The sequence below is a fragment of the Rhipicephalus sanguineus genome, chromosome 2 (assembly GCF_013339695.2).
Source record: "Rhipicephalus sanguineus isolate Rsan-2018 chromosome 2, BIME_Rsan_1.4, whole genome shotgun sequence".
In the NCBI taxonomy this organism is placed as follows: domain Eukaryota; kingdom Metazoa; phylum Arthropoda; class Arachnida; order Ixodida; family Ixodidae; genus Rhipicephalus; species Rhipicephalus sanguineus.
The window spans coordinates 146227435-146239988 of record NC_051177.1 but is presented as its reverse complement, the minus strand read 5'-3'; the positions used below and the strand labels follow the sequence as shown (position 1 = coordinate 146239988).

Genomic DNA, 12554 nt, shown 5'->3' with positions numbered 1-12554 from the left:
TATAGCCTAGTCTACAAAGCGGCTGTCAGTCAATCTGGCATCATCCTCGGTCAGCATGAGCTCATCGCCCAGCCTCGTAAGAAATGAATAGGACACATGGCCGTTCTAGCGGACAAAGTGCAGTTTACGGTGAGATAACGTTTATATCATATGTACGTAACTTCCGTTAATGTATTCCTCCGGGGTCGAGCATTGCTTTAATATAGCTTGCTGAATCATAGCAATACAAATGTAATGTTTAGTAGACTGCTATAAAAGCGGAGCCAACCCCGGGACCACAGACGTTAATCTGAGGTGACGCCTGTATCGTAGGAGTATCATGTAGCGTTTATTGCTTTCTTGCAAAATTAGATAGCCAGCACCATAACCACAATTGACGTTGCACCTACATTACGCCTACATAGGCTGTTTTTCCAAACCAGTTTATATACCTGGCGTGGCTCTGTGGTAGAATACCTGATTGCCACGCAGAATGCTTGTGTTCAATTCCTGCTGGAATCCTAATTTTTATTATTTCCATTCGTCGGGTCAATGCTGCCGACGTCGGGTTTTCTTAAAGCTCTCCCATTCAAGTTACCAATGTCTGTTCTCGCCGTTCCTGGGTAGATACAAACTGTCAATCACCTGTGTTGCATACCCGTACACTGCGGCCCGTGGTAAACGGGTATGTGCCACACGTGTTTAGAGGAAAGGGTTTGACGACGTACGCGACAGGATTTTCGCGTTATTCATGTCATGACCCGATAGTCATATTCGTCAAATCTTCTTACCCTCCCATGCCAATTTTGGTCTACACCAAGTTAAGGAGTCGATAATGAGAGCACCCAGATGTAGGCGGCTAGATAGATAGATACGTAGATAGAAACGCTCAAAGTGGCAGAGGTTCGCTAAGAAATGCTTCGCATTTAAAATAGGTATAGACAGTCTGCAGACTGTCTAAGCCCACTTTTAGACATTCTATAGACTGTCTAAATCTATTTTAGTAAGGGCTGGCTGTCATGTAAGAAACAGGTACCATATACGTCACAAGATTTCTCTGCAACAATCTTAACAGCGAAGCTGTTTAAACTGTCGGTAACTTGTGCTCCGTTGTAAAGAAACTATCATCATCATGAACCAGCAAGCTAGCGCTCTCTTAATTCTCTTTACAGTGAAACTCTTTAAGCTATCGGTAACTGTGCTCCGTCGGGAAAAATTCCTCAGGTGGGTATGCGCCACAGTAATTGGGCAAGCCCCACAATCGTGTAGAGCAGGTGCGAGTGTGAAACGAAAACGAACACGTGAAAAAGATAGAAAGAAAGAGATAGAAACTAGAGAGAAAGAAGGAGAGAGAAAGAAAGAGAAAGGGGTAAAAAGAAAGAGGAAGAGAATATTATACAGCAATGAAAGAGAATAAAGACGTAAAAAGTGAAAAATACAGAAAAACATAGACAGAGAAATAAGGAAAGAGAGAGATAAATATAGAAAGAAAGAGTAAGCGATAAGTAGAGTGGGAGAGAGAGAAAGGGAAGAAAGAGAAAGATAAAAAGACAGAAAAGCATTGACAGAGAATGAGAGACAAAAAAAGAGAGAGAAAAAAAAGTGAAGAAAGAGAAATATAGAAAGAGCCAGAAAGAAGCAAATAGATAGAGTGGGAAAGAAAGCCACAGAAAGAAGCAGCTGCAATAAGGAGATACAAGAAACATAGAGAAAGAGAAAGGAAGAAAGAAAGAGAAAAATAAAGGCCGCCCAGCTCTGCTGTCCCTAGGCTTGGCACCATTAGTGCGAAGCTGGCATTTATTTTTTCTAGAGGCACTTCTTGCTTTAGAAGTATTCCAATGCGGGAACATATATTTTTTTAAATTACTTCAGTATTATGGAATGCAAGAAGTCTTATTTACCTTTAGAAGTCTTATGTTGGCGTAGCCGTCGCCGGCAAATGACGACAATTGTTCCATTTACCTTAATCTATATTTAAGAAACCGTTCCCTATCAACAAAATAAGAAAAGTGGATGTCGAATAACAAGTAAGCCGTACCTGCTACTTCGCTTTCGGTTAATGGCATCGCTTATGTGCCTCGAGCCGGTAATCAAAGGCGTGATATGCTCGTGTGTAGTGTTTCTTGCCAATAGCCGAGCTCGCTTACACATAAGCCACAGAAAAAATAATCACCCCTTTGGGCCCGCACTTAGCCACGCGCATCTCACAGTTGAGCGTATAGCCTTGGAAGGCCTACGGGATAAATTACTGCAACTCGGTGCGACTCGCTGAATTGCTAAGCGAGCAAGCAGAGACGTCCGGTTGTTTCAGCAGCGACTGTCTCCACCTAATAAAATTACGGATCTCAGATAACGCTATTCTCATTGGCCGACATGTTTATAGCGTTAGAGTGCATTAAAAACACTGAGACCGGTAAATTCCAGAGAAGAAACCACAGTGCTTGCATTTAAAGGAATACTGACACAAAATTTAGCAGGCGAGATAACTTGTGGTATAAATTTGTGTGGACACACACGCATCATCTAAGAAATATCAACGAATAATATAGCCTAGAACATACTTCAAATCCGTTTTAAAGTGCTCGTCGCGCCACTGCGCGAGAAACGCGCTTTTTGTTTTCGTGTAAACCACCAACCACCAGCTGCGTCACGAGTTTGTGTTGGCTGCCACGATCCTTGCGAGCGCTCTCTCCTAGCAGACCTTTTCAACGGAGTGGGGGGAGACTTGTTCGTGAGTACAAAGGCTGATGTCCTTGCCTCGGCAGCGCATTTTCGGGGGGTCATGCATATACAACGTCTCAGAGAGGCTATTGCAGCACCCAGACCCAGGAAGCCTACGTTGAAAAGAGTTGTCAACGCGGTGCGCATGTGCACGCGGTTTTCTGTGCTCACGTAGCCAGCTATGTTTGCACGAAAACCACTCTGGGTCCTGCCTCTCTCGGCGCTCTTTGAAACTGAAACTGCGGCTGAGACCTATAAAACCGTCTACAAATAATTAACCATCGGGCGCTCGAGCAAATGAGCTTTCCAGCCGTGATAAGTGGGTCTTTAGATACCTATTCCAACCGAAAAAAATGGATGCAAAATTTTTGTGTTAGTGCTCCTTTAAAGACCAAGTGTTAATTTAGTAACGTACCACGCACGTATTCAGCCAAGAGAGAGACAGAGAGAAAGGTTAAGTGAAAGGCAGGGAGGTTAACCAGAAGTTTTTCGGTTTGCTACCCTGCACTGCGGGAAGGGGCAAGGGGGATAGAAAGGTAAGGAAGAAAAGAAAAGACAAAGGCCAAAAGAAAGAAAGAAATATGCAAGAAAGACGCGAAAACAATTGGCCACCATACCGCCCTGCGAACGTGAGTGTCCAGCGAAGCTATATCAAGCACCACACATGCTGATAGGGGCGGGGGGAGAGGGGGTGTATGTTTTATTATTACCTTGCAGTAATGGTAGGGATAATCGCTTTGTGGCCGCTTTGTGGTCGTTGTCGCTACGGGGACAGACACATTTGTCAAGCTCACTTTGTCCACTCATTGAAGGCATGGATGTGATCGTTCAGGTCGACAGCGAGTCTGTAGAACCTCTCCTGTGCTTGTGGCTTGCGAGGTGGTGGTCAATTTCTAATTTTCCACATTTGCAATGAGCGTTGCATGATTGGCGCTAGAAATACAGGGACCCATTTTTACTGGCCGATAAACATGCTGCGTACTTTCGATCAGCTTCGCATTTGGCCAAATGTTTGTTACTACTTTCGCTCTGAAAGATTGAAAACAAACAGCAGTGTTTTCATTTCCTTCCGTCGGGCCATTTCCATAATAATGAATCTGTACCAACTCGCTCAGTTGTCAGTCATAGTTTCGTTCTCTTTCTATCGAAGTCTCCTGGTCCAGAAGTTATTTGACATGGAGCAACTTTGCACGCTGAAGACGCGGCGAGCATCCACTTGGCACGTTTCCCTGTTTGCTACAAGACCAAACTGTTCCTAGTTTCACAGAGCAGCAATCACTCATGGCACTCATGATGATAAGCGCGTACATGCTAAACACTCGCGACGGCAGTTTCATTCCCCCACCCCCAGTACTCATCATGCGATAATCTCGCGTTACCGAACTGCTATTGCCTTCACTCGGCAAATAGCGAAAGTTATCGTTTTTTAACAGCGAAGTTGGCCTAGCTCGGCGCATCCGCGTAAAGTGTGCGGCCATGCCCGAAAACTATCCTGATCATGAACGCGTATGTGCCAAAGAATTTGGGGAAGTCGCACTACTCACCGCTACGGCGTGACCTGTAATAATCCTGAGAGCGAGTAGAGAGATAGATAGAAAAAAATAAAGAAAGACAAACAAAGAGACGGAAAGAAAGATACAAAAAAGAGGAAGAGAATAATTACTGGCGCAAGGAATTCTTCAAGAGGCAGCATTCGAACCCGCGTACCCTCGATTCGAAGGCGAGCGTCCTAACCACTCCCTAGCAGAGCATAGCATAGCCTTGCATAGTATAGTGTAGCAAGGGGGTGGGAAAGGGAAGTGATCTTGAGGAGGAGATATGTGATGGTGATGAGGACGGAAAGGAGGGGAAGAGTAAAACGTAGCACAGAAAGAATGAGAAAGAGAGAAATAGAGAGAAAGAAATTAAGAAAGAAAAAGAAATAGAGACAGAGAGAACAACGAAAGAGATAGAAGTAGAGACAAAAGATAGAAAGAAGGAGGAAGTAAGGAAGTAAGCATCGTGCTGTCTAGCGACCAGGTACTGCTCCACCTGGCCAAGCCGCGCATGCGCGGTAGGTAAGCCACGCCCACCGACGGAGACATCGCACGCAACCTCCGCTGTATAGTGCATAGCCTGGCTGCGCCCTATCGTGTCCAGAGAATCATGGGTCGTAAGAAAGTGAGTACTCCCGAGGGGGAAGCCGCGCATCTAAATTATGGAGGTATTGGTCGACGGGGAGTACGGCCCATTTTGATTTTTGGTATGCTTCGCCCTATAACACTTTTGCATTGCGGCGGCGCTCACTTATGTTTCCCCGTCTGCATGATATGGCTGTAAAGCTTTTGTTGCAGTTTTCTAAACATATGCTTGCGAGCACACGTTTTCTAGAATTGAATATTTGAAGAGCAAACATAGCTAGAACCGGGTTGAATGTGGCTGCAGACCTCACAAATTATTCACAAGTTATTGAAATCGAATTGGCGTAGGCACTGTAGTTTGACCATTCTTTGCCACGGAGAAATAAAAGGCGCCTATTTCGCGCTGCATGTTGTGTTAATTTATGACCCGTCCCTCCCCCCCCCCCCCCCCTTTTCTTCTTTTGCTCTCACTGCAAGGGGTCCCTCATCACTTCCACCGGTCCACAAGCGGTCCCCGAAGCATCCATGGCTGAGAACCACTACTCTAGGTCTCGACGCCCGTAGTTAGTACGGGTGAGTGGTGGTAGGCTGGTTTGATTGCGTAATCGGTATCGAGGCGAGAAGTTGGCAGGCTGACTACATGGAGTCCGTGCTTTTTTATGTGCGAAAGTAATCTATAATAGTAAACTTGATTTGCTCGGATCAATGTATGTGTATGTGTGGATTGTATGTGTGTAAATGCCACAGTCTACCGCGGTAGTTTTCGAAATTTCGTATTACCCTTTTTGTAAGCTTATTAATCTGTTGTAGTATTTTGCAGTCGTTGTTCCCCAGATTAATGCGCAATAACTAAGTTATGAGTAAAAGAGCGTAGTACATCGCTTTTATTTGTGGTAATGGTATCAGACTACTACATTTATACATAGATCCTGTTACTTTACAAAGGTCACTGATTAGTGTATCGATATGATTGTTCCACGAGAGGTTTTCCTGAAACCATAGCCCCCAAAACATCCGCTTTCTTATTTGTTCTATCTTCTTTGCTTGAAATAAATGCGTAATATTAAAGGGCATTACCTTATTTATCGGTTTAAATATTTTTTGCTTCGTTTTAGTAACATTTAATTGAAATTTGTTTAGGTTCAGGCAAAGCTTCAGATGAAATATAGTTTAGCGGCATTGCTGATGCTGAAAGGGTCCGTGCCTGAAAAGTTGCTCTTTTAACGCCAGCGTTCTGCTCCTTACATCGCTAGCTTCGCTTCGCCACGCGATGCTGCGCCACTTAGCAACCTAGCCTCGCGAGAAAGCGTACTCCAGAAACGTAATTCGTTCGTTGGCTACAACTACACACATAAACCGGACAGCTGTAAATCTGTTGTTGGAAAACTGTAGTTCACTATCGTTAGTAGCCGTGCCACCAAGATTGTCAGCAAGGATATTGTCACACTTATGACGAGAACCTTGTGTTGTTCTGCGCGTTGGGCTGGTTAGGCCAAGAAGCGGCTCAGTGCGAACTTCTTTGTCCTCTTCTGCCCGTTGGTGCTCACAAAACCATGCGGCATTAGTCCCCCCTTTGAAAAGCATCGACTCGATGCTTGTAAAAGAAAAAGAATAACTACAACACGCGCAGACGCAGAGAACCAGATCCTGAGTACCGGTAACCGCAGGGAAAATAAGATGACGCACCGACACTTGCGCCATGTGCAAACAGGAAAATACAAAGAAAACAACCACAGGAGTCACATGGTAACAGAAGTAGCGCGAACGCACAAGCGCTACTGTGTGTAGTACGGCTTGAGTCGTACGACGTGCACGGTTTCGGGCCGAAGTTGTCGACGTGAAGACACTGCGCCGTCCGGAAATACTTCATAGGTGTATCCGGCAAGGCTACTGCATCACGACTGCGCATCGGACATGCGCAGATACTCTCGGCGCGCTCTCGTGCGCCTATATAATCAGTGACTGAATAAACCGATCGTTCTTCTTGTTCTGGCCATCATGCTGTATGGTCGTCCTTGCTAGTTACATGGTGTCAGAAGTGGCCGCCGCGGACCGAAGCACGGCAGCAACGGCGCGGAATCGCCATGGACCTACTGAAGCCGCCGGAGCCATTGCGCCTATCGGGCAACTTGTCTGAAAACTGGAAGCGCTTCAAGCAAAGGTTCGAGCTTTTTCTGCAAGCAACGGCAGTCGAGAAGGCCCCGAGAAGTGACTCCTCGAAAGTGGCACTCTTGCTGAGCTTCGCGGGAGACGAAGTGCTCGACATCTTCAACAACTTTCAGTACGGCCCCGAAGAAAGCAAGGAATGTTACGACACGGTCGTGCAGAAGTTCGACGCCTACTTCTCCGAGGTGAGCAATGAAATTCACGAAAGATATGTTTTTCGTACACGAAGCCAGGCGGAGAAAGAACCTTTTGAGAAGTTTGTGCGGTACTTAAAGAAGCAGGCGACACAGTGCAACTTTGGGGATCAGCACGATTCACTGATAAGAGACCAAATTGTGTTTGGTACGAACAACCCAAAGCTGCGTGAAAGAATGCTTGCCGAGAAAGGCCTGACGCTACTAAAAGCCGAGGAAATGTGTAAAGCGGCAGAAGCAGCGGCACTAAGGAGCCTAGTTTGGAATAAGACGGAAGACAGCATTGACGCGGTTTCAAGTGGCGAAACGGCGACGAAAAAACAGCAGCAGCGGAAAAAAAAAAGCAGAGTCGCGATAATCAAGATATTTGCTGCAGGAAGTGCAACCGCAAACATAAACCTAAGCAATGCCCCGCGTATGGTAAATTATGTCATTCTTGCCGCAAATACAACCATTTTGCAAGTTGTTGCCAGAAGTCTACCGTTGTTAGCGAAGTAGCTAATCTCGATGAGAATGACTTTGAGATTCTCGAAATCGGCGCCGAAAATTGTCGCAAGAAAGACTGGACAATCAAGGCTCGAGTAAATGGCAGAGAAGTGACGTTCAAAGTGGACACCGGTTCGCAAGCAAGCTTACTTCCATTTACAACGTACCGTAAGCTTGGATCCAAAGAAGCGTTGCAACCAACCGGGTCAGTGTTGCGCACCTACAACGGGGGCGTTATTTTAAGTTATGGAACAACGTCACAGAAAGTGTCTGTCGGAAACACCGAGATAAGCGTGAAATTCTTCATCGTAAAGAATGGGCGCCAAGCCATCCTTGGGCTCGATGCCAGTGAAGCGCTTGGGTTGGTTCGACGTACGGTGGACGCTGTCAATGCCTCGTCTGAGTATGAACTTTTGAAAGATTTCAGGCACCTGTTCCAGGGCTCGGCTGCTTGAAAACTCACTACAGAATGGTCCTGGATCCAGACGCGGTTCCGGTCGTTCAGCCTGCTCGCCGGGTTCCACTTGCACTTCAGGAACCTCTGAAGAAAGAACTACAGCGAATGACCCGGGAGGGCATCATGTCAAAGAAAATGAGCCAACCGACTGGGTAAGCCCTCTGGTACTGGTGAAAAAAAAAAGACGGTGCTCTAAGGGTTTGCATGGATCCCAGAAGAGTGAAGAAGTATATCAAAAGGCAGCATTTCCCTTTACCCAGACGCGAGGACTTGGAAGCACGGCTAACCGGAGCTACTTATTTTAGCTGTTTGGATGCAAACGCCGGCTTTCATAAGGTGCCCTTGGACGAGAAAACATCAAAGATCTGTACGTTCTCGTCGCCTTTCAGCAGATACCGTTTTCTAAGGCTACCTTTTGGCATCTCATCTGCACCTGAGGTGTTTCAGCAGGCACTTTGTCAGATATTTGACGGTCTGCCAGGCGTGCTCATATATAGACGTCAGACTCTGCCCAGGCGGCGCTGCGAAAAACACCGCCACCAGCGCCCTCATCGTAGCCCTGGCACTAACTGGGTAGTGCAAAGAGAGCCGTCCGCAAGCGAATGTGCATAGGCCGCAATGTAACCCTCCTCTTTCGTTGGTGTCGAGACGCGGTTTCCTGAAAATCAAGGACTTGGAAAGCTTCTTCCGCCAATCCACGCATCAGAAACAAAGGAAGCTGATCAAAGCGAACTGCGAGTACAATGCAAAATTAGTTTTAGGTATTACCGCACGCTGCAACTCGCAAGTACAAGCGAGCATCACACGACACCGAGTTCGAGGCAAGCCCTCCGACATGCATTCTCTAGAGCCTAAATGCGTTAAAATCGGGTATATACGTATGCCACAGCGATAAAGTACCTACATACACGATCAATTTACTTAGCTATGCATCTTACGATCAGTGGTACAAAACTCGGTTCATCAGAGACGAATGGCTCCGGCGATTTTCGCCTTTTCAGTTACATTCTCCCTTATTCCTCTCTCGCTTTCTGTGCAATTGGAGTGTTTTATTACGCATCCTCAAATGGTCTCTTCATGGTCGTCTTCCGTTTGTATGTACTGCAAATGGGGATACGTGCGTGTCCACTTTCGCGGGGTACAACCAAAGGCAAAACCGAGGCCTCCGAGATAGCTACGGCAACCGCGGAGGACACGGGCGAAACAAACCTGAAGGGGGTCGCGACCAACATTCTGCGATTTACTTGTATGACGCACGTGGTGCTGTTAGCTAGTTAGAACCAGAACTCTGAGCCTTCAAAACGTACGTCCGCGATGCTGTGTCGTGACGACCAACTCGTCGCGGTGTACGTATCACGCGTCTCCAGTCTGCCTCTAGCTGCTCACTTCGTGTTACACGACAAGCACCGCGGTCAGAGCCTCTACTGAGCTTCATAGTCAAGGTTACCACGGTTTTGCATCAGGGCTACGCAAAACAAGAGCAGAGCCACACATTCATGCCACCGGCTGTGGAGAACGCGGGTACTTCGCTTACCCAACACGCTCGCAGCATCCCATATCCAGCGCTCTCGTCTTTCTTCTTCGTACAACAACTATGGAAATCGGTAAAACTGAACGTTGTTATTCAGTTTTTTACGTCCGTGGCAATTCACAACGCAACAGTGCGTCTTTTGGGGAGTTTCTTCGTAGCGTACGGAGGGGTATCGTCTGCTGCTGTTTTCGCCGTCGTTAGGCGAGTGATCCAGCAAGCACTTCACGACGGTTCGGTGGCGCGTCCGACAAGCGGAGAGCAATTCACAGCTCTCGTTCTGAGTGCTAAATGCGCAAACACACGCGATATTAAGCTCAATCGTTGTTTCGCACTCGCTAGTTGCACCTCGTCCCATAGCAAACTGTGCGAGAGAGTCAGTCTATGCACTACTCAATACTTCTCCGACAGGTGGCGCCACACGTCTTGGAAACTCCAGAGTCTGACGTCTATATAGATGATATCCTGGTCTGGGGCTCAACGAAGGAAGAGCATGATGAGCGCCTGGTAGCAGTCCTGAAAACTGCTGAAACAGCTGGGTTAACGTTTAATCCGCACAAGTGCAAGTTTGGCGTAAAAGAGCTACGGTTTCTGGGTGATATCATAAGTGCGAACGGCATATCCCCAAATCCTGGGCTCGTAAAAAGTTTGGTTCAAATGCCAGTGCCAACATGCAAGGCCGATGTTCAACGTATGCTTGGTGTGTTGAACTACTTTGGAAAGTTCGTGCCGTAGCTATCTGAAAGAACGGCCCTGTTAAGAACTCTTATCAAGGCCAGCTCTGAGTTTGAGTGGACAGAAAACCACGCCAAAGAGTGGAAAAGCGTCACGCAAATTCTTACCACCGCTCCCGTGCTCGCAATATTTGACCCACGACGGGAAACAAAGTTGTCTTGCGATGCATCGAAGGACGGCGTCGGCGCCGCTCTTCTGCAACGTCACAATAACGAGTGGCGGCCCGTAGCTTACGCATCTCGAGTACTGGCTAAGGCAGAAAAACTGTACGCACAGATAGAAAAGGAAGCCCTAGGAATTTGCTTTGGATGCGAAAAATTTCACCAGTTCGTCTACGGCCAGAAAGTCACAATTGAAACGGACCACAAGCCACTTTTGTCAATTGCTCAAAAGGAAATTAGTGACATGCCACCTCGCTTTCAACGGTTCTTTTTGAGGTTGTTCAAGTATGATTTTGCTTTGCAGTATATTCCTGGGAAGCACCTTGTTCTTGCTGACATGTTGTCCCGGTCAACTGCTGACAACCAAGACGAGGCTGGTGCTACTACCGACGTGGAAGTTCACGCAATCCAGCTTCTAGGTTACCGTGTCACAGAAGCAACGCAGAAAGAACTGCAAGCGGCAACGGCTCGTGACCGCTACCTACAGTCGGTGATCGCAAGTTTGTCGGTGGGGCTTCCAGTACAAGGTGAACTAAAGCCTTTTGAGCAAGAACTCTCATTTGTCAACGGAATACTTTTAAAGGCGTCGAAGGTTGTTATTCCGAAAAGCATGCGACAAACTATGCTTGAAAAAATCCATGCAGGTCACCTTGCATGCCAAGAGAGGGCCAGACGCCTCGTGTTTTGGCCGGGGCTTAACGCTGAGATTGCTTCCATGGTGCAACTTTGTCCTACATGCCGCAAGTACGCTTACAAACAGCCCAAGGAACCGCTTCAAATGCGGCCCGTGCCAGGTTGTGCATGGCATAGAGTTGGAGCGGACATTTTTTCGTTTGCGGGGGACTCGTACATCGTTGTCTTTGACGCCTTATCAAACTTTCCGGAAGTTCAGAAACTATCTGACATGTCGGCGCAATCAACCATTGCAGCACTGAGCGCTATTTTTGCCAGATTTGGCGTGCCCGTCGAAGTATGTACTGATAACGGCCCACAATTTTCCAGCCATGAATTTCTTTTGTTTTCAAGGAGGTACGACTTCACGCACGTCACTTCAAGCCCTCATTATCCGCAGTCAAACGGGCTTGCGGAAAAAGGTGTGCAGGTTGTGAAGCGCATCTTGAAAAAAACTGCAGATTCGGGCGACGACTTCTGGCTGGGCCTGCTGGCCTACCGCTCTACCCCACTGGAGGACGGGCGATCCCCTGGTGAACTACTGCAAGGAAGGCGCCTTCGCGCCAACCTCCCGGACTTCAGTGCGGTGACCGCAACCGACGTCAAGAAGCACAGCCAGGCCCAAGGGGGAAGACCTTTGCCTCCTCTGCAGAAGGGTGTCGTCGTGAGGCTCAGAGACGCTGCATGGTCCCGAAAAGCTCAAGTGGTGGGTTCGCCATATCCAAGGTCCTACCTTGTCAAAACGGAGGACCAGAAGCTGTTAAGGCGCAACCGTCGTCACCTACTTCAAACTGGCGAACGGTTCATCGAGGAAAGCGACGACGACATTGATTCCAGCCCAGCGGACAACAACGTTGGTGGCCATCCGACAGTGGCAACTTCAACCTCGCCAGCCAACGGCCGACGTCGCGAAGTTCCGACGTCGGGCGACCCTTCGGCACCTGTTGTGCGTCAGTCAACTTCACTACCGACGCCAGCTTTGAGAAGGTCGACTCTAACCGTGAAGCCACCACAGCGTCTTCATTATGACAAGGACTTTAACCAAGTGTCTGATACCATTTTTTGAAGTGCCATGTACTTACCACTGTTTCGGTGGGTGTGTAATTTCTTTGTTAACGGAAAGGATGTATCCGGCAAGGCTACTGCGTCACGACTGCGCATTGGACATGCGCAGATACTCTCGGCGCGCTATCGTGCGCCTATATAATCAGTGACTGAATAAACCGATCGTTCTTCTTGTTCGGGCCATCATGCTGTATCGTCGTCCTTGCTAGTTGAGGTGAGGTGAGGTCACTGACACGTCGGAGAACCTTGTATGGTCCGAAATAGCGGCTC

General features: G+C 47.6%; 1 protein-coding gene across 2 annotated transcripts; it reads left to right on the top strand.

Annotated features, from left to right (window-relative positions):
- Window positions 1-6706: 6706 nt before the first annotated feature.
- On the top strand, window positions 6707-12300 carry LOC119383772 (uncharacterized protein K02A2.6-like). Of its 2 annotated transcripts, XM_049412672.1 has the most exons (3): window positions 6707-7171; window positions 10852-11074; window positions 11681-12300. In XM_049412672.1, the coding sequence occupies exons 1-3, from the start codon at window positions 6905-6907 to the stop codon at window positions 12283-12285; spliced, it is 1095 nt and encodes a 364-aa protein (XP_049268629.1). In that variant the 5' UTR covers window positions 6707-6904; the 3' UTR covers window positions 12286-12300. The 2 variants fall into 2 exon arrangements, with proteins under 2 accessions (XP_049268629.1, XP_049268628.1); XM_049412671.1 differs by having other exon boundaries at window positions 6712-7171; window positions 10852-12300.
- The last annotated feature ends 254 nt before the right edge of the window (window positions 12301-12554 follow it).

Excerpts from the sequence above, each read along its gene's own strand:
- LOC119383772 (XM_049412671.1), top strand. The coding sequence starts at position 6,905 with ATGGACCTACTGAAGCCGCCGGAGCCATTGCGCCTATCGGGCAACTTG. Across the intron at positions 7,172-10,851 it reads TCGACGCCTACTTCTCCGAG|TATATTCCTGGGAAGCACCT; the intron begins GTGAGCAATGAA and ends TTTGCTTTGCAG.